Below are 18,427 nucleotides of genomic sequence, written 5' to 3'. Positions count from 1 at the left end.
TTTAAATTGCGTTTCTAACCCCTTAGTCTATAGCGTGCTGCGAAAAACAGCGTCAGATAAAAATGCAATGTTGAAAAAATGTATTCGATGTTTTGAAATTATACTTCAAATATTATTGCTAAATTTTTATCACAATTATAACACACTTTTCTTTTTTTATCAAGCAATTTTTTTTTCAACTAAAGTTACCCCCCCCCCCTCCCCCAAACCCCTCCCGGGGAGGACCCTTGGGAACCGGGAGCTTCCTTCGAGGTAGAAGGATCGATACCCTTTTGAGTTGGGGGTATCGGACTTCACAATACTGTTCAAATAGAACAGCCTCAAATTCTTTTTTCGAATGCATCTTTTTCAACGAAAATAATTGCCTGAATTGGCCCAAAATAATGTTTCTTCGTATCATTGTCGAATAAACATTTGGAGATTATTAAGAAGAGCTTCTTATCTCAAAAAGAGATCCTGTTACAAGGACCCATACTAAAAATTCAAAGCGGATTAAGTGGCTTCGGATTAACTTGACAAGAGCCCGGATGTACGCGAAAACTTAGCTTAATAATACAATTTTAAAGAGTGGTTGTCAACTGTTACACGGCAAATCGTTTTTTTTTTTATTTTTTGTTTTAAAATAATTTTTTTTTTTTTTTAAATTAATATTTGTATTATTTCAATATAATTCGTGTTTGTTATAATTTACAAGGTAAGGTTTTTTTTTTTAGAAATGCATGATAAGCTATTACTGTGTTTTAAACTTTCTTATACATCTCGATAATGTTGTTAATGAAAGAAAATGAAATAGTTTAGAAACATTCTTTCAGTTTTTTAATAATCAAAAGTTATGCGCCTGTTGAAATTATGTCTTATTTTTTTTTGAACTAATAAGGAAAAAAATATATAAGCTTAAAATCTCTGGATAAATATAATAAGCCTTTGGTACGGCCTGAAGAGGGCAATCTTTTCTATCTTGATCTGATGTGATTGAGGCATTATGTGAAGCAGCCCATTACCTTTTCAACGTCCTTCCGGTTTGCATGGAGCTAACACTACGCTCGTAGGACCCTGGTATTAAAAGATTCACGGCCAGTGAATGGTCCAGGTCATTTGTAATTACACCAGCGAATTTGATAATAGATGACCTTTTGGCTTGCATTAATGCACGCTTACTCCATCTCGCTTTCTTTTCTGGAGGGGTATTATAGCACGTATCTTCTTCCTTTAAAAAAAGACTAAAATTTAGCATGAAAAAAAATGTATTTCGGGTTTGGAAACTAAATCAGTTTGCTAGACAACTCAATTAGTGTAAAAACATCTTGATTTCAAAATAAAGGGTGTTGATAGTGGGATCGATGAGCCTTGTATAAGCTACTTTTCCAACAATCTGCTTTTTCAATCATATTTAATGCAAATTTGAAGGTCTAGAGGGGAAGCTACCCCCCGAATTTAGTAAGAAATTATTAAACTCTTTGGTATAACAGCCTTTTTTTCTCTCTTTAAACTATCAGATTTCAATCAAATGTAGACATAAATAGAAATTTAAGAAGTGGAAAAGTTAATTAGCATGTCTCAGTCAATCCCCTATGAGATATTAATGCCCGTCAAATAAGAAGGAGACCTAAGCTAACAATGCTATTTATTAAATAGGGTTATAAGGTAACAAATTTTATTTTTGAGGAAATGGGGGGGGGGGTTTGAATGCATTAAATTTCAGGAAGAGATTCTTCAACGCAGACGGCCTGGAAGTATTTTCAAAAAAAAACATCCCTAAAAAAAAGCCACTGATCTTGATAAAAAGGAAGCTTTTGTAACAATTAATACATTAAAAGAATCAACATTTTATTCTAATCCCAAATTACCGATCGAAAGCTAAGCACTTTTTCAAAAACATCCCTAAAAAGGCCCATTGATCTTGATAAAAATCGCACTGTAAATTTCAGCCTATAAGAGAACTATGTAGAGGTTTCAGCTCCTAAACAATAGGCTTCTAAGTGCATAATTACCCTTAGTTCTAGTGTCTGTCTTAAGTAGTCAAAAAGATTAACACATTAGCAAAGTGGTTGTTTCTGCTATTCTATTTTACTTTTTCATATACAATGAACCAAAATCAAAGTGAACATGCCTCTCTTTTTTTTGAATATTTACTAAAATTGAAATACATAGATCATTTAAAAATTAATGATGAAGTCAGCTTTTTAAAGGAGGTAATCACACCGTTTAAGGAAAGAATTTCTTCCTTAACTTAATGACAAGACAATTTTCTTTTTATTACAATAATAATGAGAAAATTTTACTCACCAGAAATTAATTAGGATTATCCATTTTCTATGTAAATGTTCACAAAAAATGTCAGTAGTGTTAAGTTGAATAAACTATTCAAAACTGTTGAAGAATCTAATTTGAAACCTGAATATATACAAAAAATAATTGAATATATTGGCAACTAAAAAAGACACACCGGTTTTTCTGACACGGATTTAACCTAAAAGAAAACTTGTATATCATGAAATAGAAATTCAGTTAATTGTGTCAGAAAAACTTGAACCAAAACAGATTATACCCAACCTGTTTGGTACGGGGGCGTATGCAAAGTATAAGGTTCTACCAGAAAAAACCTGTTGGTACGGGGGCGTCCTCAAATTCAATAGATGGTAAAAAAAAACATGTATATACCTTGAACTAGAAATTGCGTAAATCTCTTTGAAAAGGTGTAATGCCCCTGTAGAATAGGACTACCAGAAAAACCTGTTTGGTACGGAGGGGCCATAGAAGTATAAGTTAGCACTCTACTGTCATTTTGTTCATTATAGTTATAAAATCAAATAATTTTGTCTTTAGGTGTAAAATGATCCCCCACAGTCTGTGGGGAGAGGCCTGTAAGTTATGAAATTGTTCCATTGCTAACGTACAGTAATTGTTATTGGGAAGTATACAGATTTTTAGGGGGGTTCTGCTTGGGGTGGATTTCAATGGGCAGACTCTTCCTTGGGAAGGGAAACTTCTGGGGGTGAATATTCCAGGGGAAATTTTATACTTGGAGATTTGACAGAATTACTATACGAAATTCTTTTTCATTGTCCTACATTCTCTTGGCCAAATTTTTCATGTGGAGATGTTCCGAGGAAATTATCCAGGGGCTGTTTTCTGTTGTTTTCTGGGGAATAATTTCCACTGAAGGGAGCGTTTCTGGAGTGATCGAGAAACCAATTAGAGCTTAAAGATTCAAATGAAAGAATGCTAAGGAGAACTTTTCAGGCTGAATCGTACGCAAGCAATTTTACAGGGAGAGGGGATTCTCAGCGAGGATAGAACTGTGTGGAGGGAATTTGACTGGGGGAAAGTTGCTTTTTACGCTATATGAAATTTCCACGGAGGAGTTTTTAGTGAGGGAGAGGGGTATATTTTATAGAGGCTGAGCCATATTTACCGGCCTCATTTGAAAAACGGGCAGAAATTATTCCACATATGAAGGGTTGCCCCCGCCTCAATACCTTACTATTTACGCTAAAAATTGACTGTTAACTAAAACTGAAACATAAGGGGCGTTTAATTAGAATAGGAAGCTTTTTTAAAAGTGCTAACAGCTTTAGCGTAAAGAGCAAGGTATTGAGGATGGGGAAACCTTTCATAAATGGAATAAGTCTGCCAAAATTAATACGCAAATTTTGTTTTAATTTTAAATTTGCGCTCCTTACGCTAAAGTTTTTATTGTTTTAGAAAGTAGAGTTGCGACAGAGTCAAAATTTAGCGTAAAGAGTGAGGTGTTCGGGAGGAGACAGCTCCTTTCATATACGGAATAATTTTTGTTCCTTTAAGGTTTATTGTCGCTCCATAGTTTCAGTTAAAAAAAACTTGTTTTTTTTTATTTCATTCCCCCCAGGGGTGACTGAATTGAACAAACAGTTGTAGGAGATTGGCGGAGGACTCATTCTGACGAAAATGAAAATATCCAGCGCCCTTTTTAAGTGGCCAAAATGATTGGACTACGAAAACGCGGTATTTTCTGCCACTTTGTGGCATCAAACTGCCAAATTTGCCTCAAAGAGGACCAAATTGCTATCGATTGAAAAGTCTGAGATAGCCAATGGATTTAAATGCACTAAAAGACTATATATTGAGCCTCCCAGTAGAAGAATTATGAGAAATCCCATTGACACTCCTATCGACAGAGATGTGGAAAGGAGTGTGGCATAAGCCTTGGCGTTCTTGGGTGGGGGGTAAGTGGTACTAGGACTTTTGTTTTCATTGAATTTGAAAGGTAATTTTGTTCCTATTTTTATCTAATGTTTAATGTCTTCTTGTTTCCTGGGGGCGTCCCCCCTACCACTATAAAACACATTCGTTCGAGAAGTTTGTGCTAAAGTCCATCCGTGAAAATGAAGACCCTTTCCATAGTTTTGATAATCAGCCCCCCACACCCTCCTAATAAATACTAAAGGGGCAGTTTTTTTTCAGGGAAGAATATCGTTCTCAAAGCATTGTTCCACGTATATTATACTTTCTAAATTTCAATTTTTTATGAATATCTAAAAAAGGGAGTTGAAGGAGGGAGAAGTAGCCCTCTTTCACATTTAACAGAGCACGGGGTCAAATGGCACGTAATAGCAAAATGTAAGTAAAGAACCACCCTTGTCAATAGCAACTGAAACTTTTAAAGTTTCGATTATGACATATGTAACAACAAAATGCATTATTCATGATGATTCTAGGCGTTCACAATGTATTGATTTTAGATTCACTCGTTAAAAGCTATTAGCAAATGAAAACATTGTATAATTTTAGAAACAGGAATTAAACTCTTGATGGAAACTATTAAATGAAATTTAATATTTATGAAATACCTAATGCATATGTGGGCTATATAATGTATATATATACTATGTTATTACATCATATAAGAATTTCATATGAAAGCATTTATGACATCATATAAGTATTTTCTTATATGACATCATGCATAGCATATATAAGATCGTTTAGATTCCAACGCAAGAGTTATTAATATAATGTAATGTCTGTTGGAAGGCCCAAAAAACAAAAATATGTAGTTGCAATTACTATAAATGATGATTCTTTGGAATCAGCACCTGGACTATCAAATTTGATAAAATGTGAAATTTGACAACCTGGACAATCAATTGCGACAACACCAATACGGCAGCTAAACCAAAGGCCATTGCTAAAAAGTGAGGGAGTCAAAAATGAAAATGAGGAGCAGCGAGTCAATGAAAATCAACCTGGACAGCGAGAATCAAAACGTGTCAAAATTGAAAATGATAGCGATGAGGATTGGTTTCAAGATTTTGACATGGATAAGGCCCTCAATGCCTACCATACCTTTGTTAAAAAATAAAGGTTTGGTGATATGTATTTCATAATGACGAAAAATAAGCAGAGTTGTAACGAAGCAAAAAAATTAAAAATGATAGCCATGATGATTGGGTTTTGATTCTGACATGGATAAGGTCATCAATATCTACCATACTTTTGAAAATCAAAAATATGGACGGAATAAATTGTTGGAAGAAAAAGAAGTTTTTGTCCCACCACCAGAACAATTAAAAGAAATACAAGATTCGGCGACACGTCTTTCATAATGACAAAAGACAAGCCAAGACAAAAGCAGAAGTTTTTGTCCCACCACCTGAAGAATAAAAGTAACAAAGGTGGTCATCAATGCCTTCCATACCTTTGAAAATCAAAAACCTAGACAAGATAAACCGTTGGAAGAAAAAGAAGTTTTTGTCCCATCACCTGAGCAATAGAAAGAAACAAAGGTTCGGCGATATGTCTTTCATAATGACAAAAGACAAACCGAGGTAAGAGTGAAAAGCCAAATAAAAAATATGTAATATAAAACAGGCACCACGTCTAATTTAAGATCCATTGCGTTGCTATGATGCTACGAGAACGCTCAAATTGTTTGCGTTTAGAAGACAAGCGACAGCGAGAATCTATATATAGAAGCCTATGGCGTGCCCGCGGCCCGGTGGCGAAGCCGCCGGGTTCCCAGTACTATTTATATGAACCGTGCAGTATAACACTTGAGGGAGCGAAAGGTCCCCACATTATTAAGGAGATGATAGTTTAATTCGGATGATTATACTTTATTTCTAAAATCAACCACCCTAAATATATTCGTTTTTCTCAAATTATTGCAGTGCACAAGTTAAGTTTTTATTTAAAGAGTTGGGTATGAGGTATGGTATTTATCCATACATACGGTAATCCTTGTTACACAGTGAAAAACGAACATAAATTAAATAAAAAAAAGCAAGCTTTCTCCAACGAAAGTAAAGAGCCAAATTAAAATTAAAAACGAACAGAAATTATTCCCAGTATTAAGAGGGCTACCACCCTCCGAACGTTCCAGCTCCTGAGACTTTCAAAATTATATGTTGCATGTTAGATAGCCCTACCGTAGAGGTTTCAAGCTCCTAACTAAAAAATGTGGAATTTTTCATTTTTCCCAGAAGAATAATCGCAGATACGTATTTATTTGTTTTTTCCCCCAGGGGTGATTTTTTTTGAGCCAATAGCTCTAGTAGGTTGGAAAGGGGCTAAATTAAACAGAAATTAAATTTTCTAGTGCTCTTTTAAGTGATCAAAAGTTTGTACCACGGAAAAGTGGTTTTTATACCATTTTGTAAAACCAAACTACGATTTTGCCCCAAAGAGGGCCAACATTCAAAAACTCTGAGATAGGCAGTCAATATAAAAAATATAAAAAAGACTCCAGCTGCAGAGAAAGAACTGCCGTACGATGGCGCACTCGTCCTTAGAAAGTCACGCAGTCCACGCAAAATAGATGGTTGATATGGATTTCTTATCTCTCATCATCTAAGCAAAGCCCAAATAATGGTTCTTCTGTGTAATATCAGTAGTATGTCCATAACAAATACAGACTCTACACCCTTATTTGGACTCTAAAGATTGCCTATACTACAGACTCTACGCCCGAGGAATAAAAGATCATATGCTGAGCCTCATTTACAGAAGACCAACAGGTATAAAATTTGTATAACCGGTGTACCTAGCACCCAGATCAAGTCGTTCAAAATTTAACATACTTAGATGAGATTTGGGTCATTGACCTACATACAGACAGGTATACGAGGTGTACCTCATTTGTGCAATATTCCTGCCAGGACACGATTAGCAGATATTCGATCTTCATTGAATAAAAGCAATGTCCAGTTATTATAATACTTAATATTAAAGTCAAGACAATAATATGAATAAATGTTTTGTCTTTTGAAAATATTGTTTTGTATTAGGGTATGCATAAAGTTGAAATTAATAAAGTTGTATACATTTTAATCAATGATATGACAGCCCTCGGTCATCCATATCCTAACCTCCAAGACCCCCAATGCTCCTTTTCCCTTTTTGCACTTGTTTTTTTTTTAGTTTAATTATTTTTAACTTTATTATTTTTTTTACTTAGAAAGTTTTTAGGGCATTTTCATTAAAACCTCGGGGGAGGGGGGGAGGTAAAACTTTTTTGATGGAGGGGGCTGAAATCTGACGCTCAGTGAAAGAAAGGGCATTTTTATTAAAAGCCCTCAAAAATATCTTAATTTGGTTTATATTTACCTCTAATGAAATTATTAGAAATATGAAGAGAAAATATTTTCAAATGTGCGCTTATCAACCAGGAATGCGTAGTCTTGTCTCAAAGAAACGAGAAATTTTCATTAAAACCTCGAGGGTAAAAGAATTTCTTATGACGGAGGGAGGGAGCTGAAATCTAACGCTCAGTCAAATAAACAAGGCATTCTCATTAAAACCCCTCAAAAACTCTTAATATGACTTAAGTTTACCTCTGATATCAGTCCTTCATCCCTTTCCTCTGATAATGCTTCCTAGAACCCCTACTTTTCTTTAATTCGTGGTTCCTTTTGCTAATATTTTATCCTTTATAAGCTTTTTTCATGATTTGTTTTTTCCATTTGTTGAGTTTTAATTGCTTCTTTCTGTGTTTTAATTATGCTTGTAAATTTGTTTTTATTAATAAAGATTGTATAAATAAAAGTCTGTGTCCTTTAGATTTCTTGTTGCAGGAGTAACCTTCATTGCGTAATCATTTACGCAATGAAATATCTAAAGCCAATGCTGTGTAACATCTCACTGACTCAATAGCTAACTTAACAGTCTAGGTCACTTTAGAAAATTAATTATGCTGTAACAGAAAGGTCCATCTAATAGATCAAAAATCAATAACATTGGGATGCTTGTGCGTTCTCGTGTGGAAAGGGTTGGAAACATGCGATCAATTTAATCGCTCTAGAAAGCAGGCAGGGAATTCACCTTGCCTCGAACTGGATATCACGTAGAAAGTATTCCTCGAATAACTTTATTAGGGAGGATTTCTTATTCTACATGTCTTGCGCTCCATTCTATTGAGAGGAAATCTCTTTCGAATCCTAATGCGGGAAAAAATCTCTGGAATATAAAAATTCCCTGAAAAAAAACCTTGAAATAAAAAAGAAATCCCTCCTTTATCCCCCACAGCTATAAGCGGGGGTTCCCTGCTAGACTATCGGACTCTAACAAGTCCTATTATGTAACAACCATAAGTAAACATTCCGTATTACATAACAACCAAAGAGATCTTGAAAAAAATCTAGTAGAGAAATGTCTTAAAAACGTCTTGAATTGTCTTGAAACGTCTTGAAAAACATCTTGACGAAATATATCTTAAAAGCTTCTTGAAAAACGTCATATAAACGTCTTGAAATGTCTTGGAGAAAACGTTCCCTGTTACGTAACAATCAGAGAAATCAAACATTTGGTGGGACCATGAATGTTTTTTCGGCCCTCGCGGGTTTTTAAACACTCTCTATTATATAACACCCCAAAGCCTATTACGCAACAACCAAAGAAACCCTGAAGTAAAGAAGCCCTGGTCCTCGTAGGTTTTTAAACAATCATAGAAATATTGATTTGGTGGGGACCCTGTAGGCTTTTACATGACCCATGCAAGTTTTTAAACAACCAAAAAAATCCTGATTTAGCGGGCTCCCTGAAGGTTTTTTACTGGCCCTCATAGGTTTTTAAACAATCAATGAAAACATAATTTGTTGGGTCCTGAAGATTATTTCCTAGCCTCCTTGGGTTTTTAAACACTCTCTATTAGGTAACACCCTTAGGTTTTTAAGTAATTAACACATGTATTTTGAAGAAACGTAAAAACCAAAGAAATCCTGATTTGGCGGGTCCCCCTGAAGGTTTCCCTAATTGGTTAGGTTTTTAAATAATTAACACATGCTTTATTTGGAAAAAAAATCCCTATTATGTAACAAGCACCTACATCTCTTAGAAAATTAACAGACACCTGCGTCTTGAAAAAGTTTAAAAAAAGTGTCGGGACTGGGATCGAAGGAGGCACTGGCTCTTTAAAACTATTGAGGGGATACTACTTATTTTAAAGGATGAATCCTAGCCACTTAGCTCAGGGTTTGATCCCATTTGCCGAAGGGCCGACTCTGGGACCTTAATGTCGAGAAGTATCGTAAACCAATAAATGAAATAAATAAAAAAAAATTAATTTGGCTGCTCCAATATTTCATAAATAATTTCTGAGACCACACTGGCTAATCATGATAAACAAAAAATCGCGAAGAAAGGAAACGAGGACAATTAACAGCCAGTGAAAAAATTACTAGGAAAGGGTCTAGGAAATAGGAAAGGGTAACTTTCACCATTACTAGGAAAGGGTCGTCCAATTTTAGTTTGGTGTTTTTATTTTAAGGTTTGGTTTTTATATTTTTATCAGTTTTATTCTGCACTGAGGACGGTCAAGCGGAGGTCATGACCGAAATATTTGCATAATTTTTCAATTTTTTCACTGGCTGTTAATTGTCCTCGTTTCCTTTCTTCGCGATTTTTTGTTTATCCAATATTTCAATGGGAAATCCAAAAGAAATTTCTTCCAATATTTTATGACGTTCTAGGAATTCTTAATTTGGTTCAATATAGTTATGATTACAACTTCAGTCAAATTTAATAAACGGAATATAAAGTCAAGTCAATTAAGGAAACACAAGTCACAATACAAAGTCATTGCGGGTTTCGAGGCAAGTATTTTCAAACCTGGAAACACTTTTATTTACTTTTGCATTATTCATAAATGTGTTTCTTTCTTTTCTTGGTGAAGAGAAGGAGTCCCTTAGGTTACTGCTTACTGAACCCCTATCAAGCCGGGCTGTTTCACATGGCCAACCCGACCAAGTCAGGTTGCATCTACGACTAAATAAGCATGTATTGGTTTTCTTCTTTAAAAAACATGAAATTTCGTGTCTTGTAAATGTGGGTTGAAACCACCGTTCTAAGATTTTTAGAGATGCTGAATCTGATGATGTAAGTTTCAACAAGATTATCATCTTGATTTCATCTTGATCATCTAGATCAGGGGTCTCCAAACTTTCCAGCCTTAGGGCCATACTGATTACTCCAGTAAGTTCCGAGGGCCAAAAGCAAATAATCGTTGTTACCGTCGGCAAAAAGTGAAATAGTCCACTGATGAAAAAAAGTCCGAAAAAGTACGCAACGTTTAAAAAGGCTTTAAATTGGACTAAAGTTCGCAAAACGGCTACACTGCATATTATTAATTTTCCTGTCATTATCTGTAATTTCTAGATTAGTCGTAGAGTATGAGCCATGAGGAGTAACGTGACTCGATATTTGGTGAACACAGGCAGAAATAGGTAGTACCTTTTATCGCTAACAGCACGTACAGAATAATCTTGTTGGTTCGAGAAAGTCCTGGTGTCTTCCACTCACTTCTAGATGGCAGTAATTGGAATATATAAGAAGGCTAGTGGCACAACCACAAGTCAGTTCCTATGACACTGTTGTCAAATAAAGTAGTGCGTATCTCCTTAAAACGTGTTTGTGCGTATTTAAGTTAAATACATCTTTGTAACAGTATTTTGATTTGAATTGCTGCTTTTGTCTGTGATTTAGTAGTATGGAAAAGAAGCGAAAAATTGATAGTGAATGCAGAAAATTCAAAGATCAGTGGAACATTCAGTATTTCGTAATTGAGTCCAGTAACAAGGCGCTATGTTTGATTTGCAATAAAAGCATAGCCGTTCTCAAGGAATATAACATTAAACGTCATTATGAAACAAAATATTTTCAAAATTACTCAAAGTATACTGGAAGTTTGCGGACAGAAAAATTCGAAGCTATGAAGCACGGATTGAAATCGCAGCAATCTTCATTTACAAAACCCAAAACTGAACAAGAGGCTGCAACTCGTGCAAGCTTTCGTGTGGCTCTTGAAATTGCGAAACGTGGAAAACCATTCACCGATGGAGAAATGATCAAAGAATGCATAATTGCAGTAGCCGAAGAAATGTGCCCTGATAGGGTAAATTTACTAAAAACTGTCAGTATGTCAGCAAACACTGTGGCTCGAAGGGTAGAAAACATCGCTGAAAATATATTCTCTCAACTGTTCGACAAAAATGGACATGTCGAGTGGTTTTCTTTGGCCTTGGATGAGTCAACAGATGTGTCGGATACTGCTCAGGTATTGATTTATATTCGAGGAGTATATAAAAGCTATGAAGTGCATGAAGAACTTCTTGATATGTATAGCATTCATGGCACAACTACCGGTACAGATATTTTTAAAGGAGTTGAAATGGCCATTAATAAAAAGAACCTTCGATGGAAAAACTTGAAATGTATTACAACTGATGGAGGCAAAAACATGAGTGGGAAAGATAAAGGAGTGGTCGCTCTTGTGTCAAAGGCTGTAGAAAATGACGGTGGTTCAAAACCATTAGTCTTACATTGTGTTATTCATCAACAGTCTTTGTGCGGAAAATGTCTGGATGTGTCTGAAGTTCTGAAACCAGTCATATCAACTGTTAATTTTATCAGATTTTTGAGCTGAATCACCGACAATTCCGACAATTTATTGAAGAGATTGGAGAAAATAACTTACCTTATCATACTGCCGTACGTTGGCTTAGTTGTGGGAAAGTCCTTCAGCGCTTTTTTGAACTTCGAGCAGTGATCAAAATTTTTTTGAATGAAAAGCATCGCCCTCTTACTGAATTACAAAACAACACATGGCTGTGGAAGTTAGCATTCTATGTTGATTTGACGAAACATACGAACGAACTGAATTTGAGATTGCAAGGAGAAAACCAGCATCTTCCTGATTTATACACTAATATCAAATCATTCCGGAAGAAATTGATACTGTTTCAATCACAACTACAAAGTAAATGTTTGCCACATTTTAAAACATGTGAAATATTCAGCCACACCACTGAGACTGAGTTTTTTATCGATTTTGCAATCGAAACTTTGAGTGCTTTGAAAATAAATTTCGATACTCGTTTCTCGGACTTTGATGCCATTGCGAATCAAATTAAGATTTTTCAGAATCCTTTGGATACTGACATTGAAACCCTAGCCCCAGAACTTCAAATGGAAATGATTGATCTACAGTGCAGTGATGTAATTAAGAATAAATATCAAAACTCATCTTTGTTGGAATTTTATAAGAATCTTCCACTGACACAATTTGATAATTTGCATAAATTTGCTCGTGGGCTGTTTTCTGTTTTTGGTACTACTTATTTGTGTGAGAAGACCTTCTCCAAAATGAAGTACACAAAAAATGTTTACAGATCTAAATTAACTGATGAGCATCTTAAATCTCTTTTAATAATTGGTACAAGTAAAATTAGTCCACAACTACAAACTGTTGTCAGTGGAAAATCTCAGTTACATAAATCTCATTAGTATTTCATATGTCATTATGCTTGTGTTTTTATTTAAAATGTATAAAATGTTAGTTGGATTCATTTCAATAATTTGTTAGTTATTATATGCTGAACTTAAATTTTCTGCATATTATACATTTCTTTACTCATTACAATTCTTTGTTACTTTATCCAACTTATCACAAAAACAATAACAATAAGTCTACAACAATGTTATGAGTAGTTAGCTCATGACCATATCAATGTAGATGTCATATTAATAATTATTCAACATAAAATTAGAATACTTCAGTAAACTAAATTTAATTTGCTATAAAAAATGTGTTCTCTAAAAGGAGTTTTCAAGTACGCTAGCTCTCCGCGGGCCGGACAAAATCTGTCAGCGGGCCGGATTTGGCCCTGGGCTGTAGTTTGGAGACCCCTGATCTAGATCAAGATCATACCATTTAGGGGATGTTTTATTCTTGTTTCTAAAATCATACAAATGTTGTTATGTTGTTATAAGAACTTTGATCGCTATAATTAAATTTAGTGAATTTTTTATGTCAAGAATCAGGATAAAAATAACATTCTTTTGATGCGAATATTTTTTATCGAACTCTCACAATTAGGAATATTGGTTATTATTGACAAGGGTCAATCTTTACTCACACGTTATCATTTTGGCTGGGGCCACGGAGATTGTAATAAAAGAGAGTAAAAACCTTTGAAATAGTCGCATGACGAGGGCCCATTTTAGGAGGGGTCTAATTATTTCCAGAGTGGGCGGTTTCACCAGTAAAGGATTCTTTTTACCGTCATTGTATAGTTAATAATTATTTACCTTATACTCTTTTTACATAAAAATGGACAAAATAATGCAAGGCTACCCCTGAAAATTCAGCTATATGCCAAGGCTCAATTGTAAAAAAAAACCTGAAAGTTTGAACACAAAATCAAACGATATTGAATAACAATAGCACATACAACATAATCATAGCATATAAGAATGGCCTTTCAATGCCATTTTTTTGTAAGTTAATGGTTGACATATACGACCTCCCAATGCCTTAATCTCATGAATGACATTTTGAGGTTTTTGGGGAAATCCCAAGGAATGCCAACCAGGAAAAAAAAGTACCCGGATTTGCAATATATATTTTTGAACAACTTGATTGCATTTCATAAATAATATAAGATCACACTGGCTATGCATGATAAAATGAGGGAATTTGTAAAGAAGAAAAAACGATGAAATTTCCAGCCAGTGAAAAAAAAGGATAAAGATGCAGGTATTTTGGTCAATATCCTATGCCCCACCTTCCTCAATACCCAAAAGTAAATAAAGAGTAAGTTTTATCTGTCTCTTTTCTAATCTTTATTTACTTTGACGCGCTAAGGACGGTCAAGCGGAGGTCTCGACCAAAATATGTCCAGATTTATTTCTTTTTTTCAGTAGCTGGAAATATCCTCGGTTTTTCTTGTTTACAAAATTAACAAATCCCCTTCTAATGTAACACCCAGACTGTATGCGATCTACACCGTGAGAAACAAATGAAAATGAGAAAATTAAGAACAATTTTGCTTGGGGCCCACATTCCACCACCCCCTACAAAATTTATTCCAAAAATATTGTTAATTTGGATTCAAAATTTCAAGAATCATTGCCAGAGCTAACAGGAGCACAATTTTTTGTAGGATGAGATAATAATAGCCTTTGGATTAGCTAAATTACTTTATCAAAATTTTGTATTTTTCTAACAAAGCTTGAAAAAATATTTTATTATCAAAATACAATAAACTCTCAAATACAAAGGGTTGGAGAAATTTTCACCCAGCCGCAAATTTCACAGTCCTCTATCCCCCCAGGATAAAAGCCTAACAAATCGATTTTCAAACCATAAAACAAAATAGGGCAGACTCATCAAAAGCACATGTAATTTGAGGTCATATTTACGAGGAAAAGAGAAATTCTACAGATTATTCTTCGGTTTTTAAATGATAGAATACGAATAAGTGACAAAGTAAGATACTAGAGCTTAATTTTGAATTGAAAATTACTTTGGAATGACCATTGATGAAGAGGAATGGCACAAACCAGATTGAGCTTTACATAACATAGATATCAAATTGATCTGAGTTATAAATGCAGAAAAGAAAGTTGGTGTGTTGGAGAAATGAGTTAAATAGATCAAGTTATTTTGGGCCTTGTCAAACTATGGATTCTTATAGATAGAAACCGAAGAGATATAAAAAAATATTTTATGACTGTGTCAATGAAAAACGAACAGAAATTCATTTAAAATTCATAAAAAAAATATCCTCGGTTTTTCTTGTTTACAAGATTTTTCATTTTATCACATTTGATGTACTTACTAAAGATATCCAATGCAGATGAACTAGATTTTGTAGGTTATATTATAAAAACGAAGTTTTGTTAAAACATGCTGTTACGTGTTTTGTCGAAAACGCAAAAATGGCAAAACACGATTAAACCACGGAACCAACCACGCAAAAAAAACGCAGCTATTGTGTGGCTCCAAGAAAAAAGAAAAGTTTTAGAAAATACCAAAATGTCACTGGAGTATCAGCTACATATTACATATAGCGGATGCAGCTTAGATCTAATTGTCTTAAGGGCTCGGCACACGTAGCTGATTTCGGGAACCGATTTCAGCAAGGGTGTATTCCACGTCGAGTGATTATAATTGGTGATACCAAGAGGCGGGGCTTAATGACGTTTTTCGGTGATTAATCATCATTAATTACGTTCTAGACAAGGAATGTACTAGAGCTTTAGGCATGTAATTAATCGTATTTAATTATTATCGTAAATTAATCGTAATTAATGATGATTAATCACCGAAAAACGTCACAAAGCCCCGCCTCTTAGCATCACCAATTATAATCACCCGACGTGGAATACACCCTTGCTGAAATCGGTTCCCGAAATCAGCTACGTGTGCCGAGCCCTTTGTAGTTAGAGGTGCAAGATAGAGGTTGGAAATTAGAAAAAATGGTGCAGTTGAAAGATCTGTTTTCTTGTATACAAAGATAAGATTAATGATTTATGTACTGTATGAGCCAGTGTATGGGGATTTCTACATCAGGCAAAGTATTTTGGGGAATATTGTGTTACTGTTTTAACTTGTTTTAAAGCGAACGTTGCTACAAGTCATTTGTAAGGCGGCGAAGAAGTCTGGAATATGTGTTTATTTAAAGAAACTCTTAATTTTTCAGTATAAAGTGTTATTTGATTTTTAGTGTAGTGAACTTCGTTGATGTTCATTTGTTTGATTTTCGATGTTTTTGTGTACATGGCTCTTAATTTACGTTACAACCGAATGCTGTCGCAATCGTTATCAATGATTGGTACTGCCTTTTCAGGACTTTTTCTTACTGAACCTATGTGGAGCAGCCTCAAATTCTTTCTTTTTTTGGAGTGCCCAGAGGCAAGCTAAAAAAGGATTAGTTTAGTTTTCAGCTCTTTTTTGTATTTCTCCAGGCAAAAAAACTTAATATTTATCTACGGATATTTTTTAGAACTCTTGTTAGAAAGGAATATGTAAGCTGAAACAAATTAAGAGCAATAATTCCAGATCTCATAAAGGCTTAAAAATGACAAGAATAATATCCGTGTGATTTCCCCGACATCTAAGTACTCTGCTGGATCTAAGGAGTGGTCTTAGGGACACCTGCCCTCCAAGAAGATTAAAAGCTGCAGAAACTACAGGGATTTAGGAACAAGAACAGCAACGTGGACCATCCCCCCCCCCAATATTCACTCTGTATCTATCCCTGTCTGAGTATACAAGTTAGCTTTATGATTAGTGAACAATTTTACACCGACCAATCTTGGTTAATTTACCCATAATTAGTCTGCTCTTAGGCGGAAAATAAAGTGGCCTACTTCATTTTTACTTACCAATTTTTTAAATTGCATACATGAAATAATTTTCCAAAAGTAATAAACTTTTTTCACTTTATCTACCACAAGTAACAGTCATTGGTAACTTATATTTACCTAGTCAGCGGTAACTAAGAGATATGACTGACATAGTAATTAGTCCTATAGTAATCATATTCAGGATGCGTAACAAGTCACTGAAAATAAACATATAGTCTAGATTATCAGGAATTCCATGACAAATTTTTGAATTAACTATTATACCTCTTTTTTTATTGGAAAAATAAGTCTTTCCTATAAGACTCAAGTTCAACTTTTTCTTTCAAAAATTAAACAAAAAACAAACTAATTTTAGAAAACATACTTATGATATAGTAAACTCTTGATAAGCTCGTTTGATATATTTTAGAAAAAAAGACAAAAATTCCTGACTAAAAAACATATTTTGCAAATTATTTCTCAAAATAAACAAAATATTTTAGATTAGCAAGAATTGATAAATTTCTGTATTGATTATAATAACTATTTTTACTAAAGCAAAATTTTTACCAAAGCAATCAACCCTTATATGACTCGACTTTATTTTTTCATGGATTAAAAAAATAAGAAACAAGTTAAAATATAATTAGAAGCACACTGTAGTTTCTATAATAAAAAATTCTTGGTAAGCTCGTTGGGTTTACTTTCGAAAAAAATTAACCAATACTCGGCTAAAAACACATTATCCCTATCCAAATTATTTCATTTGAATATAACTTGGTCTGTTTTGGGGCCGAGCTTGTAAACAGCTTGACTATTCTGAGACTCTTTTATCGCTGTTTAATTACTATTAAAATAAAACAAAATCAAAATAAAAACAAATATAAAATAAAAGAAAAACAAGCAGAAATTATTCTTTATTTGAATGGAGCTGTCCCCTCCTCAACACCCCACTCTTTACGCGAAAGTTTTTTTTACTTAAAAAAGTAGAGTTGTGACAAAGAGTCAAAATTTAGCGTAAAGAACCAGGTGTTGAGGAGGAGACAGCCCCTTTCAAACACAGAATAATTTCTTTTCGTTCTAAGTTTTAAGTTCGCTCCTTACTTTCAGTTAAAAAACTTGTTTTTTTTTTACTTCATTTCGGATCATTTTTCAAGCAATACAATAAATACATATAAATCAATCTTTGATAAACTGTTTTTTTTTTATAACTGTTTGGTAAAAATTTTAATTACTTAATGTTAAAATTCAATGACATATCTCTTCTTTTTTTCTGAATAAAATCAGGGGACATCTACGCTTGAACCGGTAACCTCTCGATCTGCAGCAAATTTCAATAGCAAATACTGTGTGTACACGATATGAGTAAACTTTAAAACTTACAGCCCTTTTCCCTATACGGAGGAGGCTGCCCTCTCCTCAACATCTTGCTCTTCCACATAAAACTAAAACTACAAAAAACTAAAGTTTTTTGTAGAGTTTCCACAAAAAACTAAAGTTTTTTATTACTTTAAAAAATCTTATTTGTGTTCTAATTAAATGACTCTTGTGTTAGATAATTTCGGACCACACTGCTTTTCCATGACGATAAAATCAAAGTTCAAAATAGGGATAACATCCTTTTTAATAGACAGTGTATAGAAATTCACAAAAATACCAGATATTTCGGTCACATATACAGTGACCGAAATATACAGTGACCGTCATGTGAATTTCTATACATTGTCTATTAAAAAGGATTCTATCCCTATTTTGAACTTTTTTTTAATCGACTCTAGTGTTTCAAAAATCGCTATTAAAAAAATGGGACAAAGTACAGACATTA

The 18,427-nt window shown here is 34.2% G+C and overlaps 2 protein-coding genes across 2 annotated transcripts in view; one reads left to right on the top strand and one right to left on the bottom strand.

The window, feature by feature from the left end:
• LOC148952773 (fibroblast growth factor receptor-like 1) overlaps positions 1-16,749 on the bottom strand; it is a 217,272-nt gene extending 200,523 nt beyond the window's left edge. The window contains exon 1 of the mRNA XM_089088081.1: positions 16,642-16,749. The gene's annotated coding sequence lies outside the window, so the exon portion shown is untranslated. The remainder of the gene's footprint in view (positions 1-16,641) is intronic.
• Positions 10,961-11,896, top strand: LOC148952774 (general transcription factor II-I repeat domain-containing protein 2-like). The gene has a single exon (XM_089087775.1). The coding sequence runs from the start codon at positions 10,961-10,963 to the stop codon at positions 11,894-11,896; it is 936 nt and encodes a 311-aa protein (XP_088943901.1).
• Positions 16,750-18,427: the final 1,678 nt, after the last annotated feature.

This window comes from Artemia sp. Qi Xiang Cuo, chromosome 4 (assembly GCF_049724085.1).
Source record: "Artemia sp. Qi Xiang Cuo chromosome 4, ASM4972408v1, whole genome shotgun sequence".
Classification (NCBI taxonomy): domain Eukaryota; kingdom Metazoa; phylum Arthropoda; class Branchiopoda; order Anostraca; family Artemiidae; genus Artemia; species Artemia sp. Qi Xiang Cuo.
The sequence above is the reverse complement of the archived record's forward strand: the minus strand, read 5'-3'. Positions and strand labels throughout refer to the sequence as shown.

Excerpts from the sequence above, each read along its gene's own strand:
- LOC148952774 (XM_089087775.1), top strand. The coding sequence starts at position 10,961 with ATGGAAAAGAAGCGAAAAATTGATAGTGAATGCAGAAAATTCAAAGAT.